Raw genomic sequence first — 27018 nt, 5'->3', positions numbered from 1 at the left:
AATTAAGTTTAGTTTCCATGATATACCATGGAATTCTGCAAAGTAACGCCTGCTTATATCCAACATGTAAACTCTTTTTTTTTTACCAGTGATGGGGTCTGGCGCGTCGGCCCTGGCGAGCGAGATACCTGGCACAGATCTACGTCTACCCGCATCGGGACTGCGGTTCACGTCTCAACAGATTCGATCTCTCAACTCTTATGTCGACACGCTGTATGAAGAGGACCAAAATGGTAATATAGAAATATGTATCACAACGGTCGTACGGTTATGTCTAGATTTGATATACATAACCGTACCTACTCGTCGCCAAAATTTTTTACAAGTAAATGTACGTAACCGATGTTTAGAAGTTCTTGTATCATTTTATAACTTACTAGCGTACCCAGCCCGCTTCGCCGGGCTAGATTTTGCTTTATTTTATTTAAACAATAAACTTACATCATTAATTTTTTAATTTAAGTCTCATAATATATTGAATCATTTATTTCTCTCCGTATTCATTCTCTTCTATCCTCTTCTCGAGCGGGTGAAGATCATTTTCTACACCCATGTACACCCAACAATAGAATATCTCATAGTAAATAAAAGCTGTATTTGACAGTTCAAAAATAGAAGTGCTCCGATCGTCACCAAACTTTACAGGATTGCTCGCCAGGTCAATCCGGAGATTCCCTGAAAGTTTCATTGAAATCGGTCAAGCCGTTTCGGAGCCTATACGGAACATACCCACACACTTTCTCTTTATACTAGCGGTAAAAGTTATAAAATGATACTCGCGACTTGTTCCGCGTATAAGTCTACCTTACAAGATAGGCATATGTTCTCGTGTATTTTTTTTAGAACTTTCAAAGGGGAAAAATTTTGTTATACATGATTGTATCGAAACTTTAACCGTTTACGCAGCTTAAGCAGCTGAAGCTCCCAAAAGGCAAAACTCTCTTTCTTCATTGGTGCTATGCTACTTAGCGTGGTGATATATAGATTATAGCCTTAATTTAAGCTTAATATTCATAACGCATTGCCTTGTACGACGTTAGTGAGTACTGCCATTACTGTTTTTGAATACGCTGATGCCCAGGTCGCATGTCAACGGAGACCGAGTGCGCAGTTGAGAACCTTGTGCAGAGGATTGTGGACGGCGCCGGCCAGAGAGATCCTCGCTTCAAATGCTGCCATCTCATCGCGCTGCATCGGGAGAAGAAGGTAAATCAGAGCAAATAATCCTTACGTTGACGTTTCAAAAGTGCTTATAAAGTAGGCCTACTTGAAATAAATGAATTTTGGATTTTGAATTTTGTTTTTTTTTTTGAATTTTTATCTTTCTTGCTTATATTATAACTGCGAAAGGGATTGTTTGCTTGTTCTTAGTTTACGTCCTAACTGAGCGAACAATCAACTGGATATGCATAGACTGACTTGAAACCAGGGTTTCCAGATAGACATGTAAAACATATGACAGTTCAAAAAGTAACATGATTTTATATATAATTATGGGAGGAGAAGGGGGGTGACAATCCCTTATTCCCTTATGCTGGTAAATAATTAAGTATTTATCAGGCCCTAAAAGTGATATAAAAGTAACATCCTAAGTCGTGTAACAAGTACGTAACTTTATTACGAAATACTGTTCAAGGGTGCATAAGTAGGTATTATAAGGCATCACCCTGACACTTTACGTATGACAGCCCTATTGTAGATAAGAGACCGACACGCGCATTGTATATACGCTACGCGACGCGTACCTAAATAAACAGCGTAGAAGAAGTACTCAAAAACTATTAGATTTTCGGTTTCACAGACAAGTCTCAGAGACTGTACATAATGTACCTCTATAACATGTGAAGTAATATTTCTGTCGTAGCGGAAATAGTAAAAAAATTAATTCGGAAAAATCCAACAAAGAAAACCCAGCAAGAAAAATTTGCAAATAATTTGTAATAAATAAATAAGTAGTCTTTTTACAATTTATTACAATAATGACAAAAAGGAAAATCAAAATGCTTAGTCAATCGTATCCTCCAAATCGAAACTCACCAATGTACACTGCGAGTGTACAGTACGTGCCGAGTCTTCGAAGTAGCCGACACTCGCTTTTCGCTATCAGCTTGCAACTGTTGGAATTATACCTGTAGTTACTCATGTTAGATGCGTTCCCGATCGCTGGAATACCTGGTGACACTGGACTCTCTGCCAGTGTTGAATGACGGGGAAGACTGTCGTTTGCTGGAAGGGCCCGTGGGCTACGGCAAGATCAGGCTGGGTGGCAGGGAAGCGGATAAATGGGCTGACTTTCTTACTCCCGCTGGATATTTGTGCAGGTACCTTTACCGCTTAAACTTAGGTTTTTACTATTTAATTGCACGCCTCATAAGCGAAGCGTTGTACTCCCGCTAGTCAAGGACTTTTCGAAACTAAATATGTCTGTTTCTCACATTGCACCTATAGGATAATGTTATCATATCGATATCAAGAAAAAATTAGTTTCGTTCGTTTAAACGTATTTGATATTTTTAAAAAACAATTATTTCGTTTAAAGTAAACAAGTAATTAAATTACAAATCAGTCCGGATGTCTGTCCGTATGGATCTGGCACTCTCACGACCGTAAAAATTTACGTATCAAAGTTTTTTTTAAAAGCTTCATAAATCGCAGCGCGCTGTTTGCTTTTTAAAATCTCTGGGTAATTCGTTGTCGTTTAATTACAATAATAAAAAACTAAAATAAATTTGATTAATCTTTAGTGTGTCTCTTATGAAAATTGGGTTCGTTCACAATGAAAGTATTTTTTTTATTCCACCTACGTCATTGACTGATAGTAAATGATAATAATAATTTAAAAAAAAACATGAGGTGAAAAGTTTAAGGTACTTTTTTTTGTGAAAAATGAGTTTATGAGGATTTTCCAAATTTAGGCTATTTTATTATCATTGAGAATACTTAATGACATTGCCTCTTTGGTGACAAAACCAACCAACACGACTGCCCTAAAATGTATTAATGGTTAATTTATGGGTGTAAACCCGTGTCATTAAGGAATAGATTTATATATACGGCCGATGTTAATAGTTTGGACGACATTTGTTTCTTTAAAAAGTTTGTATAGTTTGTGGTTAATTAATCATTATTTTACCTCAAATGTTCTGAACGTGTACCATGAAATTGGGAAAATGGAAAAAGTTTGTTAGCTCGCAACATTCCGGGTGTGAAGTGAGGCGTTTTCTCTGTTTTTGGACATAATGCACTGCATGCCATAATGTCTCGATGAGGATTCTGTTTGTTCTCAATTCTGTGTACTCCACTATAATATGTATGTATTTGTAATTTTTTTTTCTCTGGAATCACTTTATCTATTGCTGAAAACTACTTTAACATCCGTTGCGTAGTTAAGAAGATGTAAATGCACAAACAGCGGAAGTGACTTTGTTTTGTTCTATGTGAAATACGTATCTGTTGTTCAGAGATAAGGTGGTGGAGCGATGGGTGGAACTAATCGCCCGCTGCGCGCAGTCTAGGGGTGGAGGGGCATCGCGTGCGCTTAGTGCGAGCGTGTTGCCTCATGCGCGTCCGTACACCTACTGCTATTTGGAAAGGGGTAAGCATTATCAGTAAGTGGAGGGCCCGAGGAGTTTGAATAGCGACCGGTAAACGCAGCATGACGTGTAGGATTTAGATTTTCGGATGGACACTTGCCGATAACCACGTGAGGGGTTGCTACGGCGTCACCGGGGGAGTGGGGCGAGCGCGAAAGCTCGACATGAGAACCTCGATGAGATGAGCCCAGGGCTCGGCGATATCGGGGGGGAAGTGGGAGACGTCGGGCTGAGAGGACTCGGACCTCGCAGGACTTTTGGATTAATTATTGTTTAGTCCGAACGCCTCCATGACCGTGATAAGGGTCCACGATGACGTCAGAAATCGGGGACCTCGTCTTCGCCGGAGGACGCTGTGTTGGCTGTGTGCTTGTGTGTTGTTTGGACACATTGTCGGTAGTAATTTAATCGTCAGGGTCGTAAAGGACATGCTTCGGATGTCGCTAAGCTCGAAAACTGAGGCGGGAGTATAACTGGATGCCTCGACCACTAGGGGAGTTGGGGTTTTGAGACTGCTTTCTGAAAGTAGGACTTTGATAATTTTGAAAAAGAGACATTTTTCTCCCCGGGGAAATCAATTTAGTAAGCACTACCATTATAAATTACAATTTTACATTTCTTAAATATAGTTATTATCGTGGTATGTACCGGTTACAATATTTTTGAAATGTTGATTAACCAGGAAAATCTTAGTTTAATCTTTAACTACAATTTTACAATTTACCAGTTTATATCTTGGAGATGTCTCTTAAAAAGTTCAAATTTTGTATTAAACGTAAGCTTATAGAAAAGTCCTATTATAGTATTAAGGACTACTTCAGCGATAAAAATGCTTGGGTGTCAATTATCTCTAACCGGGTTGCTTATTTAATAGTTTTAAATGACAATGTAAGATGGTAATAGATATAAAAAAACAACCGTCTAAGTTTGTTGTGGGCTTCTTCTTAGACCAGGGCGCGTTTGGAACCCTCGTAGCTTTAGTTTTATGTTGAAGAATTTAGTTATCGCCATCAACTCACTTCTATGTCATGTTTTACATGTAATGTTCTCATCAAAAGTTCCATCTATGTGCCTATTTGAATAAAGAAATAGTTGGATAATCCAAAAGTGCACTCCTCATAATCTCATTTATTACAATTTAATTATTTGTAAATAATAATTAAACTAAATCTAATTATACCGCTAAAAGCAATAGGCTCAAAATACTGAAGCCTATAAAAAAAAAAAAACTCGATAAGTGAAGTATTTCGCTCGGTATCGTGACCACAAGATACACTTATAATGTATTATGTACACTATATAAACATACAGAAAAAATTGTAGATAAAGTTTTTAACACAAAGCCTGCAATTTGGCGGCCATTTTAACAAATCTCAAGAGATCTGTTCTTTTTGTCCCCTAGTAACTATACTTGTTTGACGAGCGCAGTGTGGTTAGCTTCGGAACGATATATAGCAACCAGTTATTATCTTTTCGTTGTGACGTGTTTCTTGCAACCCAGCGTCGCACCTGGCGGCCCTGGAGCGACGCCTGGCGATAGTGGAGGGCTGCGCGTGGGTGATGGTGCGAGCGGGCGCGGGCGAGGCGGAAGCCAAGCTGATGCTGGCAGTCGGCGTCGCGGGCTGCAGCGCCAACGCGTACACCACGCGAGTGCCTTTGACGCATCCGCTGGCTTTACTGCATTATACTGGTGCTCAAGGAGTAAGCATTGCGTCTTTGGTTGCCTTTAGGGCTAACATGTGCGCCGCGACATAATTTTATCTCGTGCTATTGTAGGGCGAGCAAAAATTATCTCGTCCCGTCCTTTTCCCGTCCTTTCCCCGTCCTGTAGCGTAAGACGAAATTGGTGCAGCGTCAAATACTTAAATTCTTAGGACACGTCTTCCGCTGAGCAAACGACTCTATAGAGCATAACCAAAAACTAAGCTTAGCAGTTTTCATAATATTTCATGTTTTTTTATTCCATTGCAAGTTAGCCTTTGACTGCAATCTCACCTGACGTTAAGTGATGATGCAGCCTTAGATAGTAGCGGGCTAACCTGTGGGAAATTTTAACTATTCGCTCATTGGTTTAATTGTTAAGAGTTTAACACAAAATATCTTTAAAGGAGTTATTGTATTGAACTAATATTAATATTTACAAAAAATATATAAGCATAACTGTTCACTTATGGGCATGGTAACCAAAATGCTGGCGCTATTGCCCCTTTTAATGGCTGGACTAAGCCGTTGGGCTAAGTAAGCGCCAGCTCTTGTTTACTAATTGGAATGTTATATATAGATGATATTACAGGCCGTGAGTTCGATTCCCGCAACTGGAAAAATGTTTGTGCGATGAACATGAATTTATCTGTATATTATAAGTACTTGTGTGTATTAAATTCATAAAAATATTCATCAGCTATCTTAATACCCATAACGCAAGCTACGCTTACTTTGGGGCTAGATGGCGATGTGTGTATTGTCGTAGTATATTTGTTTATATCTATCATTTATTATTTTCTTTTTTTTTTTTTAATTATTAACAATGCTTAAGAATAAATTAAAAAACACTATTAAAAATATATAAAAAAAAAAATTCCACCCTCCGCTTGCGGGGCTTTTGAATGCCCAAGCAACCGGTGGTCAGGGCTCCAGAGTGAGGAACCTGGAGTAATAATAACAATAATAATAAGTAATAACCTTTATTATTATTATTATTGCACTTAGTTAAGTTCCATAATCCATAACTTCCTTTCCCTAGTTTTTTAATAATTGCTTTGGATATAAAAAAATCCCCATGCATATACCTGCTAGCGCCAATTCGTCATACTTCAATTACAGTTTCTGACTTGTTCACATGTTAACTAGTCCACAGCAGCTAGAGGAGTCTGTCTGTTCCAGGGTTACTACGCAGCGGCAGTAGGTCCCCCATCATCAGTGGTGAACGCTGATCGAGCATCCACATGGCAACTGTGGCACCCCGCCTTGGAGGCGACCCTGGACTCTCATGCCTCACATCTGTCCTCTATAGCCAAAATTGCTGGCGCTCTCAACAGCTTGGTGGATAAGATGCGAGAAGGCTACTTCCAGGTAAGTCACGATGGTGGGCTTCGTAAGTAGTATTACTGGCAAGTATAATCTTCATCTATTAACGAGGGACATTACCACTGCTGGACATAGACCCACCAAGCTTCTACAATGCAGGATGGTGGGCTTTTATGACTATTACAATAGTTAAGTGATCATAACCGGGACCGACGGCTTTACGTGATCAAGCGACACGAAAGTGTTGACCCACTAAACTTAACTTTTAAAAGATAATATATACTATATATTTAGTAAAGTAAATAAAGATAAAAGTAGACTAGCCCACTACGAAATAATTTACATGCGGAAACTAGCAAAGTCAAATATGGAGCTTTTATTTAGCTTTTAATAAATAATTCTTCTTTGCAAATTCAAAAAGTTATATTTTTGAATAGCAAACATTGTTGTAGCAGAAAATATAAAATATTGTGTTTTGAATTTATATTTAAGAAAGTGTAACTCGTATGTCCTTATAAAAAATGTGTGTGTACTTATGTACACGCGTTAGAAGTCTTGGCGTAACGAGATAAAAAATTATAATATTTACTACCTACGGTTGTAGAAAAAGGTATTTAATACATTGAAAGTTTTATTATAACGCAATATCAGTTAGTTAAATAAAGTTTATTTAAATATCACAAAAAAAATATCTATATTATTAAAGAAATGGACATAATAAACATAATTAAATTTGGAATAATATTAGACTCCTTATCGGACAACCAACATATACATTTGAGATGATGTACAGCTAGCGGACCCGCGCGACTTTGTTCGCGAATGATTCAACTTCAAAAAGTAGTCGTATGTTCAGACGCTCTCAAAAAGAACAGTTTTTGCAACATTTCTCAATAATAATGGTAGCCATTGGTCGTAGCGCGATGTTATATAGCCCTTATACTACGAATCCAAAAAAAATCGAAATCGAAACAGATTTTTTTGAGATTAGCGCGTTCCACCAAACAAACTCAAAAGCTTGATATTATTTCAAATATGCCTCTATCTAAAAAAACCACGCATTTTGAAAGACAAATGCGGAAAAAATAGCGATGCTATCCTGTTGGAGCTGTTTGCTTTTCCGGGACAAAAATAAGCCTAAGTATGAGCTATACAAGGATGGTACGTATGCATTCCCATATGCCTTGCGACGTTCTGTTATCTGTGAAGAGTTATGTCCTTTATCTCCAAAAATATTTATCAGATCTTCATTAAAATTAGACAGTACATGCTTAATAGTATACTTTTCAAATAAAAAAAAGCATTATTAAAATCGATTCAAAATTAACGGAGCTATGAAGAAAAATTGATAAAAAATTTTATCGTATTTCCCGGAGGAAACTTAGTGTTTATCTTAGTGACTAAGGCTACAGATACCATATACTGCGATTACCAACCCATCTGCCCAGGGTGGTGATTATGGGCAAAACCTCTCCATGGGAGAGTCTTTTGTCTTTTGAGTCCTCTCCAGAGGACATCAGTCCAGTCGACTGTTATAGGCTAATAATGGAATACTGGTGTACAGGGGTCAGCACAGCTCCTGAGTCGGTACGCGGCCTGGTGCGCGTACCGAAGACGTTTGGACCGCTGCGCGTTGTACCGAAGTGCAGCAGCGAGAGCCTGCGTGTCTTCGCACGCTGCCCATCATTTGCTGCTTATTTTGGATAAGTAAGTGAAGCATTGAATTATCCCGAAACTTTGGGGCACTAAAGCACAAAACCGAATCATTTTACATGACCAAAGATTTTCATACATTTCTACAATGACATCTTGGAGATGTCTCTTAAAAAGTTCAAAGTTTGTATTAAATGTAAGCTTATAGAAAAGTCCTATTATAGTATAAGCTTCTTCTTAGACCAGGACGCGTTTGGAACCCTCGTAGCTTTAGTTTTAAGTTTACGAATGTGGTTATCGCCATCATCTCACTACCGTGTATTTCTTATGTACACATCAAAAGTGCCACCTATGGGCCTACTTGAATAAAGATACTTTTGACTTTGACTTTGACATAACAAACTCTGCATTTATACTTTTTTGTAAATCCACACTTTTTTTTTTTAATTTTGATTTCTCTATTTTTTATAAAATAGGTGCTGCTAGTTAGTTCCACCAACCCATAAACAGAGTTATAACTCGCAGGGCATGTTAGAAACAAGTGGTGCAATGTATAATGTATATATTTAGTGAAAATCTATCTCTATATATATAAAAGAGAAAGTGTGTGGGTATGTTCCGTATAGGCTCCGAAACGGCTGGACCGATTTCAATGAAACTTTCAGGGAATCTCCGGATTGACCTGGCGAGTAATCCTGTAAAGTTTGGTGACGATCGGAGCACTCCTATTTTTGAACTGTCAAACTGTGAAATACAGCTTTTATTTACTATGATGATATTCTATTGTTGGGTGTACATGGGTGTAGATAATGATCTTCACCCGCTCGATAAGAGAATATAAGAGAATGAATACGGAAAGAAATAAATGATTTAATATATTATGAGACTTAAATTAAAAATGTCAGTCTGGTCAAACTTAAGAGATAGGATAGCTTAGGTCTTTAATTATAGTCGCAATTTTATTTTATTGCAAATTATTTGTCTATAATAAATTGACAGTCACATGTTATATATATACTACTATACTCATTTAAGGCTTAGCGATACTGAATACTTTAAAAACAAAATCAAACGCAGACGAAGTCGCGGGCAACAGCTAGTAGTTGTATAAAAAAATCACTACACTCTGTGTCTCTGTGGCTTCTAGTCTTTTGAACGTGTGTGAGCGCGGCGGAGTTGCTGGCTACGTGTACGCTTCTGAGAGGGGCTCGCTGGTGCGGCGCGCAGCTCGCGACACTGACTGGTCTCAAGACTCCACTGCGATTAGGAACTGCCTGCTTTACCTGCACAGGATTGCTGGTACGATCTCAACAACCTGCCTGTCTTCTAAGAATATTTGAGGGTATGTGTGTACCTTCCAATGAGATCCCTTCATTTATAGGAAAGAGGTGTTATAAGAATCAGAAGATAGCAGCATCTGTTGCATATTGAAGTACAAGATTTACAATCTCGCAATCGAAGATTCGTTTTCAAGTATAGTAATACATGAACATCATTGTAAAATGGATCTTATTTCAATATAATTAAAGCTCAAATTTGTCCACAATTCTTCAGCTTGGGCTTTTGACAGAAGTTAAGAAAAAAATATGTCGAGAATAGGATTTGGGACTTTAAAACGAGTGATATTTGGTCGGGTAGTGATACTAGTCAAGCAATTTTGAGGGTGTTGTTAAAAAGTATGTGATACGCCATTTTGGATCAGCTTTCATCGATCATGGAACTAAAAAAACTCCCGTTGAGTCACCTTCCAATCAAAAAAAACAAATCAAAATTGGTTTATGCGTTCGGGAAATACGATGCCACAGCATACACACTTGCACACACAGACACGAGAATCATAACATCCCTTCGTTTTTTCGTTGGTTGTTAGAAACCTCTTGCCAGTTGGGAACTTAAAAGGAGAAGCCATATTTCACACGACCAGAAAACTTATAGCATGACGTATTTCAAAATTCAAAAAATCAAAATTCATTTATTTCAAGTGGGCCTATAAGCACTTTTGAAACGTCAAGTCTGTCCGTTTGTAGTGACTCTACCACCGGTTCGGAAGGCAGGTTCTACAGAGAAGAAGCCGGCAAGAAACTCAGCAGTTGCTCTAATAATAATTTCCAACATCAACTATTTACATTTTACATTTTATAATTTATCTGTCTTGTGAGAGATGAGAGCGGAGCCGAATGGTTCTAAGCAACCTTGTCATTAAGAAATTCTCATTTTCTGTATGGTCTGGAACCCTCGTAGCTTGAGTTTTAAGGTGACGAATTTAGTTATCGCCATAAACTCACTTCTATGTCTTATTTTACATGTAATGTACGCATCAAAAGTGCCATCTATGTGCCTATTTGAATAAAGAAATATTTGACTTTGACTTTGGCTTTGTATAGTTTCACCAGTAGGGAAGTCATTTACCTACAAAATTGATTTGTACAGCGCTATTTTCAGTGGGCGAGGAGATTCCTCAGTCGCCGTCAGAGAGACTCGAAGCCGCGCTGGTGGGGCGCTGGGACGCGCTGTCAGCGGCGCCCACTGGTGGGGGAGTGGGCAGCTTTTCCAGGAACCAGTTCACGTACCTCAACAGACTCGTCAAGGAGTTGATTCTTTGCAAGAATATGGTAACTTATGTACGTTGGAACTTTTCATATTTGTTGCGTTGGTTGGTAATCAAATAAAAAAAAAAGACTGGTGAGTGACAGGGACGCTATCATACGTTAGAGCGAGATAGCAATATTGTTCGCTATGTGCGCTATGTTCTTTATTCAAATCATAAAAGCCTCCTAAGCTCCAGTACAAAACATTACTACAGGCTTAGCGGATAAGTACCGTAAGTAAGACTTACCCGCTAAGCCTATATAATGTATTGACGTACTTGACCTTCCAATACTAGAGTATATGTTTTGACGACCTCCCTGGCGCAGCGGTGAACGCTGTGAATTTAAGTAGGAGGTCCCGTGTTCGATTCCCGTCTGCTTCAATTTGGGAATTTATGATTTCTGAATTTTCTCTGCTCTGGCTGTTTACCGCTGTGGCTGGTTACCACCCTACCGACAAAGACGTTCAATTCAATTTAATTTATTTGCTGATACAGGTAAATAGGTGTGACAGGAAAAGAAATATATGCAGATCTCAACTGTACCACGCCAAATTGGCATGCAAATTGTTGTCAGGGGAGTTTTTAAAATTTTAATTTGTTACTACTAGGTACAATTAAGATATTGGCAATCACAATGTTTATAATAAAACAATACAATTAATTAAATAATAAATTACAATTAAGTTTATATGTCAAAGAATACAAAATAAATTAATAATTACATACTAACAAATGTCATTTTAAATATTCATCAATAGTATAAAAAGAATGTCTATTTAAATATTGAAATAACTTATCTTTTCAATATTTTAATAGACATTCTTTTTATACAATTGATGCCGCTAAGCGATTTAGTGTTTCGGTGCGATGTCGCGTAGAAACCTTTTAGGGGTATGATTAGGTACCATACTCCCTAGCAAGTTAGCCCGCTACCATCTCAGATCTGCATCATCAAGGTCTAACTTGTAGAAGATTAAAAAAAATGTCATAAGTGATAAACGACTAAGACACTGGGAGGTATCTTTGCATCGTTCGAGTCCATGTAGGACTGAGGTGCATCGATAATGCAGTCGTGTTTATATCAAAACTAACTGTTGCCCGCGACTTCGTCTGCGTTTGATTTTGTTTTTTGATGTGGTATTCAATTTATAGATATTCAGTATCGCTAAGCCTTATATGAGTGGTTTGCTGCTGTCCGCTGAGGAGTTCTGTCCTCTATCTTTAACCAGATTCATCAGATCTTCACAAAGTTTGGGCAAAATTAAACACATATTATACATCTATAGTACAAAAATTATTATTTAAATCGGTTATAATTTGTCGGAGGTGTAAAATCGTCAAACACTTTCATCCTCTCTCCTAAAGGAACCAAGCTTAATGTCGGAATAAAAAGTATCCTATATTACTTGTAGCACTTTCAAGAATATGTGTACAAAGTTTCATGAGGATCGGTAAAGAAGTTTTTGCGTGAAAGCGTAACAAACAAACTTACATTGACATTTATAATATTATTAGGGATAGTAGGGATAGGTATACCCACCAACTCAATGTTATGAACATTGGTTGTTAATAAAATATTATTTCAATTGTTTCTTGAAAACTATCTATTAATTATTAATGTGAAATATCTATAGGCGGCGGGAAAATCTGATTTTGATTACTAGCCAAAAATGATTACTAGCGTTACCTGCGAATTCATATCTTTATTTATTTCTTTTTGATTGAAACGAGCCATATTTATAAGGAGAGCACTGTCGCCTATAACACAGGTTTATACCTAGCTTAGGGACAGTCTATTTCTGTATATCCGTGTTAATTATAACATTAATATAAGTTATACCTATTGTGCAGATGTAATGTAAATTGTACCTATGTTTTATTGAACAGTAAACTAAAATATTATTATTATTATTTCGTATGCAACAATAAAAATGAATATTAATTTTGTAATAAAATAGTCATTACTAACCGACTTACAAAAAGGAGTGGTTATCCATTTCGCTTCGTTTCCAAATTTTTTTTTTATTTGTGGAACAAATTTGTAATTCTCTATCTTTTAATAATGCAATATCTGCAATAACTTACAGAAAACAATTTCGATATTTCACATCTGCCAGGCGTCCCGTGACGGTTCACACGTTTTTTAATAAAATATCTGGCTAATATGAATTTATAGTTATCAAAAGTTTAATTATTTACCCACTTTTTAAATTTACTGTAACATAATGCATTGCCGAGTAAGAGCTGTGAAAACAAACAAACACTTTTTCTCGTTCATATTAGTAAGGAAGTACGGATGGCCATAACTTCTCTTACAGGATCACCACAGCACATTCCACGCCAACCTCCTGCAAGCCACATCACAGTTCCAGGAGAGCATAGAACAGCTAATCCACATCCTGGCGATCCTCTTGGACCAGGCCCGGGATATTTACTTCACGTTGCACGCGCGCTCGCAAGCTGTGGGGGAATTCGATAGAGAACTAGAAGTATATAGGTGAGTTATAGGTAGTAGGTACACTTCGTGCCAGAAGTACACAATGGGTTCACAAATGCCGTAGTGGTTTTTACTTCGGGTATGCCCTCTTCCCACATAACCTGGGAAGGAGGGAGGTTTCCACCGCGATAAAAAAAGGTAATAGGTACCCAGAATGAAGAACACACGAAGCCGTGTACACGACTAACTTTGAAGCATTAAAAACCACTCCACTTTAGTAGTGTTTCTATAAAAGGCGTTAAGACTTATAATAAATCTGAAACTGTACGATTTCTTGACATTTAATATATTTTAAAAATTTTGACCGGGGAATGTTTTTTAAACTGAGTCCAAAACAGATTTTTATTGAATTTTTGTACGTCTGTCTGTCTGCCTATCTGTCTGTTCGGGCATCACTTGAAAAAATACTTATAGATTTAAATAAAATTTGGTATAGTTGTACCTGATATTCCGGGTCAACCGGAATCCGGGTATAGGATCGGTTTAAAAAGTTTATTTAAATGTGCCGTTTTGCACACACACATACAGCTATATTATAAAGAAGCAGACGTGGCGTTGCGTTGTGGAATTCCATGATATAATAAAATATATATATTTATATATACATTAAAATTCTAATTCAGAATTAATGTATTTCAAGTACACACATCGCCACCTAGCCCCAATACAAGCGTAGCGTAGCGTATTATGGGTAGTAAGAAAACTGATGAATGATAAATAACATACATAAATACTTATAATATAAACATAAACACCCAGACACTGAAAAACATTCATGTTCATCACACAAACATTTTCCAGCTGTGGGAATCGAACTCACGGCCTTGGACTCAAAAAGCAGGGTCGCTGCTCACTGCACCGATCGGCACTTAACAATTAACTAAGTTACAGTAACATATTAAATCAATGACTAAGCTTAAGTGATGTGTATAAAGATTTTAGATCGTAAATTTTGAGGTGCAGATTTTTTAAGCTTCACTGTTCAGCTTTATTAGTCACGGACGGACAAACAATTAGATTTCATGGAACTATTCAGATATGTTTGCATAAATGTCAGCAAATAGAGCAATCAATAATTTGTGCATATTATTAACCCTTATTAGTTTAGTTTGATGTATAGTTATTATAGAATTAGTAAATAAACGTACATAATTTCGTCACTTGAAACATCGGCGCCGTGGCTTAGTTGGTTAAAGCGCCTGTCTAGTAAACAGGAGATCGTGAGTTCGAATCTCGCCGGGGCCTCAGTTGTAATTAATATTTTTTTTTCTTATCATTTCAAATATTTTTTTTTATTTACAAAATTAACATGATATCTCAGGGTTTTCTTTTTAAATCTAACTATGTCCGAGTGAATTTTTAATTTTTGCCAGACAGAACTTAAAAAGTACATGAACCTATTGATTGTAAGCCGTAAAAAATCGTAGAATCGGCTTGTTTGTTTGAGGTTTACTTACACCAAAAAAAATCGCATCAAAATCGGTCCATCCCTTAAGCGATCGTTAGATTGATCTGAGGTATCTGAGGCACCATTTGGGTAATGCCTTGCCTCGTTACAAATACCTCGTTATCTCTTTTACAGATATTCTCGTTCATTCCCGTGGTTAAGCCCGCGTTACGTAAGATAAGTTACGTCGTAACGTAATCTATGGTAGATAATAATAAAGCTGACAAGTTTGTATTTTAGTTGCTTTGAACGCGCTACTCTCTGGGGGTAGTTGAAATTGTTAAATCTTGTTGAGGTAAAACTTATTTAGGCACGACTAGAGAGTAACTCAGATTTTTTTCAGACGGAAGTATCGCTTACGTTAGACGCCTGTGTGTTTTCGCTATTTAAAATTAATAATTTGCATTCGTCGTAAGTATATGTCATATACTCCACACTTCTTGACTTATACGCCAGCTAGTGGCAAATATCATAATCAATTAGGATTATTTATTTCCAATATTTTCAAACGGATCAATTGTGAATAGCAAAGTGAATAAAAATTATGTTTTAAATATTTTGTTATAAATAAATTATTCATAAATTTTCTGACGATTGTGATGATTTTCAATTCGCAATTACTCTATTTACCAAATGAAAATATTATAAAATGGTAAGTCATATTAATGAATTTTAAATAGTAATATAAAATGAAATAGTGAATATTAAATGAAATGGCGGAGCCCCAGGAACATTTTACTCTTTCATTAATACATAATTATATAAGTTTTACTTCAATCGCGCGTAAAAGTTACACGCGCACACTTTTTATATAAAAAATGGGATTATTAAAACCCAAAGCGATGTTTAGTTTATTTATTAATAATAAATAAATAAATAATAAATATAATACGACAATACACAAATCGCCATCTAGTCCCAAAGTAAGTGTAGCTTGTGTTATGGGTAACAAGATGACTGATGTATATTTTTTAATGATTAAAATACATGAATATTATAAAAACACTGAAAACAGTCAAGTTCATCACACAAACATTTTCCAGTTGTTGGAATCGAACCCACGGCCTTGGAACCGGAAAGCAGGGTCGCTGCCCATTGCACCAATCGACCGTCACCTATTATTATACTAATTTAAAAAAAAAAGTACATCAACTGAATCGATTCTGTTTGAAGATCGAAGAAATGGAGCAAACTCAAGGACTACTATGACGCTTCGTCGGCATGCCTAATCGCTGCCGTCCGAAGGGACCCGGACCTTCGGAAGGAAGACCTGACCGACGACCTGACGGTCATAAAGAATGTTCTGCACTGGCTTTACAAAGGTACTTTTTAGTTTTCTTTATACATGTGACGGTTTACACGTTACCTAACTAGATGGCGCCACGAGGATCCAGCATCGCGCTAGCAAAGTTATTACAAATAATTAACATATATATACCTACAACGGTGCGGTGAGCGGTGATAGCCCAGTGGGTAGGAGCCCGACTTCGAATCCCAGCCAACCTCTAGCGTTTTAAGTCATTAAAATATTACTCGCTTCGCCGGTGAAAGAAAACATCGTGAGGAAACCGGCATACCTAAGAGTTTTCGATAACGTTCTCAAAGGTGTGTGGAGTCCACCAATCCGACTACGGCCCTAAGCCTTTCTCTGTTGATATGATGATGATGATACTTACAACTTCTTAAAATGAATGGTTGGATCTTGGTTCCGAGCACGAACACCTCGCAATTATTATATTCGAGCGTATAATCATAGCTCATTTAGAGTATGCCGTTCGAGCCGGCGGTAGAGTCACTACTATCAGATTGACTTGAAGTTTCAAAAGTACTTACAAGAGTCTTTATTTCACTACAAGTTAGGCCTTGACTGCAAACTCACCTGGTGGTAAGTAGTTCACCAGGTGAGAAACCGCATAGAAACTAATTGAAGATACCCATAACTTCAATTAGTTTCTATGAAACTAATTGAAGATACCCATAACTTCAATTAGTTTCTATGCGGCATCGTACCAGAACGCAAAATCGCCTTGAGGTACGTCTTTGTCGGTAGGGTGGAACCTGCAGATCACCATAGAAAATTTTTCTCCTCCTGGGAATCACACCTTAGACCTCCAACTCGAATTCACGTCAAAGGGTTAGTTTACTTGAAAGAAATGCAGTTTATACTATTTATTTGCACACTACAAGTTTAAAAAAAACAGAAGAAGAATTAAAAAAAAGTAGACAGAAGCAGTATAATAAAGGCGGCCTTATCGGTTAATAGCGATCTCCTCCAGGCAACCTTAGGATAAGGAAAACGAGAGGATAACAGACTACAGGCAGTGGCGTGCATAGAGGGTATGCAGATAAAATAAAATGAAGAAAATCTCCAGTACGATTAATAAATACTCTTACAATGTCTATCCTTAAGTTTTTTATAACTCGGACAGGAGATATTCTTCATTTTATATCATCTGCATATTTTACGCATACTCTTTATGCACGCCATTGCAGGTTGTGTATAATAAAAAAACATACGAATACTTGTAAAATACTATATTATTTATTTTTAATCCGCATCAAGGATTGTTTTTATTTATTTTTTGCATCAGTCACATATCCGCGAGTCTTTATATCTACGCAGACAGTGGTAAAACAGAAAAATATTGTATATCCTCAAATATTGCAAAATTAAACTTACATGTAATGTTTTCTTTGTTTTGTTTCTTATTTCTCAACCATTCCATAAAAATGTGCCCCAGCGAAGCGTGGCAGGGTACAACTAGTTACTAATAAAAAAATCTATATATTTTATAATCAATCTGAGACCAAAATCGCGCAACATATTGTTTGCATTAGGCTAAACAAAGCCTTAAATTTGTCATTACAGGCGCAAAAGATGACAAAAAATACCTCGGACCAGTACTGAAGCCATTCCTAAACGACTTGCATACCACAACTGCCGAAAACTCTTGGTTCCTCGAAGATTTCGAGGCTAAGAAGTGTACGGGAGAGTTCGAGGGTCTCAAGGCCTACTGCCTGAGCGTCCACGAGGGTTCGGAGCCGTGCGTGGGGCTGCTGGATGCTGCCAAGAAGTTTACATGGGCAAAGGCGTTGGTTGACCTCGTAGACAGATATCGGCAGTATGGTAAGTTTTATTAAGGCATTTGCAGTGTGGTAACGTCAGTTGTCACCACCTACTCTGCCTGTTAGGCGACGATGGGAAGATGACAGAGAACGGGCATTAGCGTCGTCTGTGCTACTAATAGCTTCTACTGCGATCATCAATCAGTGTACCCAGCATGCATTCCAGGAATGAGTACTCACGGACGTGGTTGCGACAGTAACGTCTCTTGCGCATTTTTATACATATAGGCTACAATTTCGCGTGTTGCACTGTAAAAAAGTTATAAAAGTAAATGGAAGTGCAGCCAAGTAGTGACAGTGTTTTCATTTGGATGTTGTCAATAGGGTTTTATATACCGGTAATTATCTACGTGTAAGCTGTACGTTTTTGATATCTTAGACGAACATTAAATATACCCTCATTCAAAGTTATCACCACATTACACAGTGGTCTTGAGTCATCTATTTGTAAAACTACAAACTGCATCGCTACGCTATTTTACCTAGAATTGCAGAAAATTAAAATTATGTGATGAAAAAATATATATAATTATTTAATGAAGCGGTGATGACCCAGTGGTAGGACTTTGACCTTTGACGTTGACACTTTATGGGGTACGAGTTCGCATCCCAGGTGGTTACAGGTGCGTAACTTTTCTAAGTTGAGTGTGTTTTAAGCAAGTAAAATATCACTTAGTTCAACGGTGAAGGAAAATATCGTGAGGAAACCTGCATACCTGAGAGTTCTCCATAATGTTCTCAAAGGTATGTGAAGTCCACCAGTCCGCACTGGGCCAGCGTGGTGGACCACGGCCTAAACCCTTCTCCTTGTGGGAGGAAACCCGTGCCCTGTAGTGGGCCGGCAATGGGTTGCTGTGATAATGATGTAGCTTATAGAAAAGTCCTATTATAGTATTAAGGACAAGGTCAACGATAAAAATGCTTGGGTGTAAATTATTGATGTAACCAGGTTGCTTCTTTAATAGTTTTAAAAGACAATGTGAGATGGTATTTATTTATTTTCACGGCCTCCCTGGCGCAACGGTGAGCGCTATGAATTTTAGTAGGAGGTCACGGGTTCGATTCCCGGCAGGGAATGGTCAAATTATTTTTCTGGACGGCGTAAAGCGTACTCTAAAAGGTACTAAAAAATTAAATATCTTTTTTTCGCTGTGTAGAAGGTTCTTCCAACCTCAGTTATTAGCAGCACTCCGCAATACTTTATAAAACGTAATTTTCTATCAATTATAATTTCCTCTCATAATTTTCACGTCTTAATAATAGTCGCCTCCTTTTGAAGTAAGTACGAAAATCATTAGCTACGTATTTCATCCATGAATATTAACACCTCATTCACCCAGAACAAAAATCTAACAGCTCTCGAATAAGTAGCCTTAGTACAAGGTTACATTGAGTTAACTCACCACAATTTGCTCGTTCGCAATCTTGTAGTCATACAAAGATTTGCCCGGTAATGACCACGCTGGGCAGGCGGGTTGGTCATCGCAGGGCTAGACTGATCGCACCGGCGTCGCTGCTGCCCGACACCGGTCTGTGCCATTTATTCAGTCTAGCCAATTTGAAGTCGTTATACCGCCACTTGTCGGTCGCCAGAGCCTCGTCGGTTAGACGGCAGGGTGCACCACGTGCAGGTGAGGTTGGCATTTTGGGAGGCTGACTGGTACTAGCCTCCCCCTTACACCCCCAGCGCAAGCGGCCCAGGACCGTGTATTGTGGAATTCCTTACAAAAGTCCTATGTCCAGCTGTGGACGTCAATTGGTTGAGATGATGATGAATCTTGTAGTCGTTTTCTTATATCGTACAAGTACTAACTAACTTGAGATTCGAAACTAAGATTTTCGTGGTAATTATGCATTTCTAAAATATAGTTCGACATACCACGATAACATTATGGGATTTCTTACATTTAGTACAACGGGTAAATACCACGATAATATTTTTGGATTTGTCGATATTTCGGCCCAGTTGCATGGATCGTGGTCACGATGGTACTGCGTAGTTACGGGATGTCAAGTTGGATGTCACGGACAGAATCTGACTTTCCGCTTTCGTGTTTTTTGTCGGTATTTGACGGACTGTTCGACATACTACACTGACACCGTCACTTTTAAATTAAGAAGCTGTACGATGCTTTCTTGGTTTGCAAAACAAGAAAGCATCGTTGCTTCACACATAGCTCCTCGCATCTCGTACCTACGCAGTCCCGACATATCGACAAATCCAAAAATATTATCGTGGTATATACCCGTTGAACTATATTTAAGAAATATTGATTATCCACGAAAACCTTAGTTCAAAATCTTTGATTATGAGTTTTGTCTATATTTCGACCCAGTTGCATGGATCGTGGTCACGACGGGACTCCCATAATATTATCCTGGTTTGTACCCGTTGAACTATATTTAAGAAATGCTAATCTAACTTGTTTTAGAGTCGCAAATTAAAGCGGTGATAGCCCAGTGGGTAGGACTTCGACTTGTCTTTCGGGGCCCCGAGTTGGAATCCCAGCGCGCACCTTAACTTTTCTAAGTTATGTTCGTTTTAAGCAATTAAAATATCACTTGTTTCAACGGTGAAGGAAAACATCGTGCGGAAACCTGCATATCTAAGAGTTCTCCATTATGTGCTCAAAGGTGTGTGAAGTCCATCAATCCGCCCTGGGCCAGCGTGGTGGACGGCGGCCTTAACCCGTTCTCATTCTGGGAGGATATCCGTGCCCTATAGTGGGCCGGGTGGGTCTATCAAAAGACCGAGCTAAAGAGTTGTAGGTAAATTTGAGCTTTATTGTAATGCATCTAAGATAAATTTTACTACGATGTTCATTCGAGAAGTCCCTTTCGAGTATAGAAATACTCGAAAGGGACTTCTCGACGCATCGATTGCGAGCGACCATATTTGTACTAAGGCTACAGATCCCTTGGGGATTCTACATTTCACTTCGGCATAACGTTCCGCGCGAATACGTTAACATTCTTAATTCAACCAGTGGATGTTGAGCTTCGGGATGGGTGATTATGAGATATTTAGTATTAATTCCATGGGTCACAGCGATCTGGTTGATATGTTAATATGTTGTAGACAGCTGTGCAAAGATTGAGTGATTATATTACCCTGTTGGCAATAGCAGTTGCTCGCGTCTTTGTCTGCGTGGATTTGCTATTTTTCCACGTCTGGTTGGTGGAGTTTTCTGTGTTTTTTATGTATTTATATGTTTATATGTACAAACATACAAATACTCTGTGGAAATGGAATATATATTATATTTTTGTATATATCTTTTATGGGTTGTCTATTATGTACTTTTTTATATGTTTTTTTTTATGTTTATTTAGTTAAATCTTAGCTAAATACTTTTATATATAGGTTGTACCTCCTACCAATAGCATTTTCTCGTATGTCTTTAGATGCCTGGAAAAGATCGCTATATACCGATAAGGACGCTCAATTGTACTTTCTACCTTATTGTGCTATTGTATATGTATCTCTGTGAATTTTCTCTGTGGTTTACAATAAAAGTGTATTCATTCATTCATTCACATTTATGATTTGATTTTTAGTTGTTTTACAAAGGAAATTTTTTGTAGTTTACTCCTTAAGAATCGATTTTCATACATAAGGCGCCCGGTATGAGAAAAATGTAAGGAGTAAAATCTACTGATGAATGACCTCGTTACGTTTGTCGCTTTCGTTTAATTATCTTATTTTTCCTATTTAAGTTACCAAGTAAACCGAATATTATCTAGGTAAAGAAACAAACACATAAATATATGGGACAGAGTGAGATATAAAACATATATACATTTTTTTCCTATTCTTGTAATATCATAATACCATGGAAACTAAATAATAAATATTACATTTATCCTAATAGTTCTGATACTCTACATCCACCTCAATCTCCCGTAGGCTACTTTTAAGAAGTTACACTTCGCCGTGTGTGAATAAATTGCACAGGATTTTTAATTTACCCTTTCATACGGTATATATCTTTATTCAGCTAAATAACCTCTTTTTGTGTATGTTCCGACAATCGTACTTAAGGAGTAAACTCCAGCCGTGCGTCGGAGCTGACACACACTTTTTTTATCAAATGTTTTTTTAAATTTCAGAATTCCGTCTCGTATTCCCAACGGGCGAAGGTCTTGCGGTCTCGTACCCAGTGAAGCTGCCTTCGCGGAGGGAGCACAGGTCGGCGCGAATGCTGACGCTGAGCAGGCGAGACAAGGCAGAGGCCAAGCTGAGACTGGCGAGGCGATGTGTGCTGGCGGCCTTCACCTCTGTTTTAGTGGGCAGGTAGGTTACTATAGTCAGTTTGGTAAGTAAGGTCATTAACAGCCTTTATTGAACAATCTTACAAAAATAAAATATGAAATTTATCCTAATCTAAAGTTACTTAATACTAAACTTAAATATTAAATAGTCTGATTGACACCGGTTTTAATATTGTCTTGCGTTTCCGCAAAGGCCTCCCCTAGAGCTTGCCACACATTCCTGTTATAGGTCTTCCTCTTCCAGGTAACACCAGCCATCTTTCTAATTTCATCCTCCCATCTAACACGCTGCCTTCCTTTCTTTCTTTTATTTTGTCTGGGACACCATTCGGTTATATCCTTAGCCCATTTTCCTTTGTTGCTCCTCATCATATGACCTGCCCACCTCCATTTAAGTTTTCTTATGCAGTATGTAACGTCTTTAATTTTAGTAACATTTCTTAGTTTTTCTAAATTTATTTTGTCTTTTAATTTGACGTTAAGCATGCTTCGCTCCATACTGTGTTGACAGGTCTCAAGTTTGCGCATATTTTGTTTCGTTAGGCTCCAGGTTTGACATCCGTATGTCATAATGGGTAAAATGCATGAGTCGAAAATTCTTCTTTTAGCTTTAGTTGGCATCTGAGGGTTCTTAAAAATTTATTTTAGGGACCAATATCTTCTCCATGCTTGCTGTATTCTGTTATAAGTTTCTTTTGACGTAAGGTCTTTTGGTGATATTATCTTTCCTAGCTAATTATACTCATCAACATAATCTATAATAGTGCCGTTGACTGTAATAGGAATTTTGTCCTGGCTTGTCATTAATTTGGTCTTTTTAGTGTTCATTAAAAATACCAAATTAATTAATCATTCATGTTACAAGTTAACAATTAGAAAAATTTGAAATAAGTAACTTAGCAAGCAGAGCTATATTAGATTTGAGTTGAAATTTTTGTCTCGCAAGTGTGATGTGTCGAATTTAATGCATACGCGATTCATATGACGTTTTTCATATCAATCATCATAACTAGTAGTAAAATTCAATTTACCACACTTGGTTCAAAATGGACTATATTTTAATGCCAACTCTCGGTTCTTTTTTTGCACAATATCTCACGTGCAATACACATTAGAATAATAATGTACAATTTTGCTTGTGCCAAATCAGAATGCTACAGTGTATGTAAGGTTTCACTGCGCTAATTTTTGTTTGGATGCTTCGGTCGATGTTTCTTTCTGAACTGACTTAATTTTAATTCCCTAAAAGGCAAGAATCAAAACAAATATCAAGACACGGGAGCACAGAAGAAATTCTGGCTAGCGTCCAAAACGGCAGCTACTGGAGGAACGCTACAAAACCTGACATCATTCCTTCCAACCAGGACCCAACCGTTCCAGACCTTCCTAAAGTCAGACGAAGGTCTAGGCGGAGAAGACCAGCCACATCACACGGCTTTCCAGAAATTTCCATCACAAGCCAATCAGATACAAAGACGTTACGAAGGAAGTATCATACGTTGAAGAGTCTGGTTTATACGGAACCGGTGGAGAGTATAAGAGAGTTGAGAGAGAGGCCGCGGTCTGCTGGCTCTACTGTGAGAGAAAAGGATGCATTGACCAGACCCAGTATTCTCGAGACTTTGGACTTCATAAATGGAGTGAAGGATGCTTTGTGTGGTGAGTTTATGAATTGTCTATTTAAATTTTTTCCAATTCACGAAGCTGTTACATGGAATTTTAAACGTTATATATATACGTATGTATTATATATATATATTAGGGTGACGGAAAAAAATAGACTACTTTTTTTTTTAGTTAGTGAGCTGTCTCCAAAGGACACCTCAAAAAAAATTTTTAAAAGGACGCTCAGAATTTTTTAAAATTAAAAAAAATTCACCCTAATATATATGTATGTTTGTTTTCGTCAGTCGATTGGCGCAGTGGGCAGCGACCCTGCTTTCTGAGGCCCAGGCCGTGGGTTTGTTTATATCTATGTTATTAGTATTTATGCGTATATTATTCATTAGAATATTCATCAGGGATCTAAGTACACATAACACAAGCGACGCTTACTATAGCTTAAGCCTTCTTCGATAAATGGGCTATCCAACACTGAAATAATTTTCATCGCGTTCAAGTAAACAAACGAACAAACTCTTTAGCTTTCTATACTAGTATAAGATAAGATTATTATTATTAAAATAAGAGTTATTATTACCAAATCGTTACTTCCTTTATATCATAAATGCAAAAATGTGTTTGTTTGTTTGTCCCTCCTTCACGCCTTAACTAAGCAAGCAATCAACTTACACAACTTTTACAATCATAAAAGCTTGGTGGGTTCATGCTCTTTAAAAAATTCGATTATTTTTGCAACAGTGGAAGAATCTGCAACATCGGATGCCGAAGACGGGGCGTGGTCTGTCCAAGACGAGTGGGTGATAGGGCAGGCGGCTCCCTTATCTCTTATCGCGAGTCGCTGCGGCGGCGCTGTGCATCTCGCGCTGGGAGACCTGTTGCATGCACTGCTGCTGCGAGGGAAGTTCACTGTAAGTAAGACAGGACACTAACAAGACACGAACAAGACAAAGAGACAAGACACTGCTCAGACCCGAAAACTGCTGAAAAACAAGTTTTACGCGATTATTAACATAATTGTATTACATCATCGTCATTAATTTTAATGATATAATGAGAGAGAAGACACATATGAGACCCGACGATAGAAGGCAAGATACAAAACATTGACACGACTAAAACAAGTGACAGTCGGGCATTAACCAATTTTATTTCGTCAAATTCGTTATTATTTGTTTAATGCCGACTTCTGGGCACAGGCCTTCTTTCTCTTGCGGGAGAGGAATTTAGTTAGAACTCTTAAGCTGCAGCTGCAGGCGGGTTTTAATATTACTTGCAAAAATCATGACATGGGAAACGACGTCCAGGATCTCGTAATGAGTAATGTAAGATGCAAACTGCTGCACTTATATAGGATTGCTAGCTTGTTATTATTATTATTATTATATAATAGACTAAGCAGCTTTCGCTGATGCGTCTATATCATTTCTTGCGCTCTTTGTCTTTTTAATGCTTATCCAGTCTGTTCTTAAACTGATTCAGTGTTTCTGCAGTCACTTCATCTTCAGGCAATTCCACATTTGTATTACTCTATTGCTGATAAAGTGCTTGGAAGGATTAGACTAGATATATTAGATTGTTGGGTTGTTTTTTTTCAATAGGGAGTGGTCTGGGCTTTTTATATACCCTGGAAAACGCGAAATCCCGAATTTTCCCTGCTTGATCGGATCGAACTGAGGACCTACCATAAATATAAGATAACAGCGCTCTCAATGTGCCAGGGCTGTCTTTCACAAAGTGCTTTGTTTCTGGTGGTGCAGATCCTCCAGGAGTTGTGCGCGTGGCTGGGCGAGTCTAGTGACGGCGCCTTGTTCGCGCTGCACAGACTGTCCCGCTCCGCTCGAGCTCGCTCCACGGAACGTGCCACTGAGTAAATATATATGAATGTTGATTCTCTCCACTAAAGTCTGTGGCGGTCTCAATGTCACCTAACTAAATTCTACATCGGGCTATCTAAGTCATAACAAATGCGGGTCATATATATTACTTTCAAAGTTCAACGACTCAGTCCCTTAGCACAACACCAGCTCGTAGGAAGATCTTCCTATTGTAACGTTCGAACGCATTATCTTAGCTCCCGTACAAATCATACCTATGCCTGAAATGCATTTGTGTGTGTGTGTGTTCATTAAAGGTTTTTAGAAATAGATCTTCAATGTCCAACCGTTTATCTCGCAAGCATTCTGCCTTCTTCTGATTTTAAATAATAACTTTTAATGGAAGGCGTTCTTCAGGTGGTGAACTCAATAAATAATGGGACACTCAAATACAAAAACTTACATTTGATTTATTACAAAAATGTTATTTCATTCTTAGCTTGTGGAAACTACCAGAGACTGATATAGGACTACACGATGCTCCACAGAGGTATCGACCGAAGCCCCCAGACTATATGTCCGGTGACGAGGCACCACAGCCACCCCCGCTGCCAAGACATTCCAGTCGAGATAAGAAGGTAACAAAAGTTAGACTGGTGTACTATTAAAAAGTGGATTTTCCGTATGAATTCAAAATTAGGTAGTTAAGCTTTAGATTAACGATTCTAGTTATCACCGTCATCTCATCTTTTATATAACTAATTAAATAACTATTTTACTATTTTACTTTTATTTATCCTTGGCCGAAGTTAGCTCTTGGAGACTTTTGACCGATGTCCGTCCGTACCATGTATCGCAATCGTTTTCAATTCACATATTAATCGTAATAGTTTTTTTCCCTTTCAGTTAAACGTTAAACGCTACCCAGATATATCACCACCAATCCAGAAAATGGAGTTCGACATGAATCAACTACAACTAGTCCCATCTCGACTCACCCAAAACTCACCTAACCTGCTAAATCACACCCAGTACACGGGGATAATCAACCCTATATACGACATAAAGATACCTAGAGACAAATTTACCGTAAAAAGAACGAAATCCCTAGGCAGGACATTCAGTTCTAGAAATTTAGGACTAGAAATAACTAGGTATAACCTTACTTTAGGTCAGAGAAATGGTAAGAGAACTAATGACGTAGTTACAGCTATAAATGAAACTACGGCTGAAACGGGTCTAGATGTCAAGAGTCATTTCTTTCAAAGATACAGTACGACTAATGTTGTAGGTGATTCTTATAGGTTGAGTAGGATTACTATTGATTAAAAGACACATATCAGACACCGACGCCTCTAGATAAACCAAAGGAAAAA

The 27018-nt window shown here is 37.9% G+C and overlaps 1 protein-coding gene and 1 non-coding gene across 2 annotated transcripts; both read left to right on the top strand.

Annotated features, from left to right (window-relative positions):
* Window positions 1-91: 91 nt before the first annotated feature.
* LOC120628834 lies at window positions 92-27018 on the top strand. Its single transcript, XM_039897457.1, has 18 exons — window positions 92-233; window positions 1082-1206; window positions 2149-2321; window positions 3462-3595; window positions 5095-5294; window positions 6477-6665; window positions 8185-8327; window positions 9421-9572; window positions 10716-10894; window positions 13182-13360; window positions 15981-16129; window positions 17677-17934; window positions 22044-22227; window positions 23455-23864; window positions 24567-24736; window positions 25586-25695; window positions 26142-26280; window positions 26549-27018. Exons 1-18 carry the CDS (start codon window positions 92-94, stop codon window positions 26969-26971), a joined length of 3459 nt encoding a protein of 1152 aa, XP_039753391.1. The 3' UTR covers window positions 26972-27018.
* Window positions 14532-14605, top strand: Trnat-agu. The gene has a single exon. It is a non-coding gene; the product is annotated as a tRNA-Thr (tRNA).

Source organism: Pararge aegeria, chromosome 13 (assembly GCF_905163445.1).
Source record: "Pararge aegeria chromosome 13, ilParAegt1.1, whole genome shotgun sequence".
NCBI classification, from domain to species: Eukaryota; Metazoa; Arthropoda; class Insecta; order Lepidoptera; family Nymphalidae; genus Pararge; species Pararge aegeria.
Note: the sequence above shows the minus strand (reverse complement) of the source record. Positions and strands in the feature narration are given on the sequence as shown.

Bases quoted from the DNA above. Each gene is read 5' to 3' on its own strand.
- LOC120628834 (XM_039897457.1), top strand. From the start codon at position 92: ATGGGGTCTGGCGCGTCGGCCCTGGCGAGCGAGATACCTGGCACAGAT. The intron at 1,207-2,148 runs GTAAATCAGAGC...TACTCATGTTAG, and splicing joins CGCTGCATCGGGAGAAGAAG to ATGCGTTCCCGATCGCTGGA. The intron at 2,322-3,461 runs GTACCTTTACCG...TCTGTTGTTCAG, and splicing joins CCCGCTGGATATTTGTGCAG to AGATAAGGTGGTGGAGCGAT.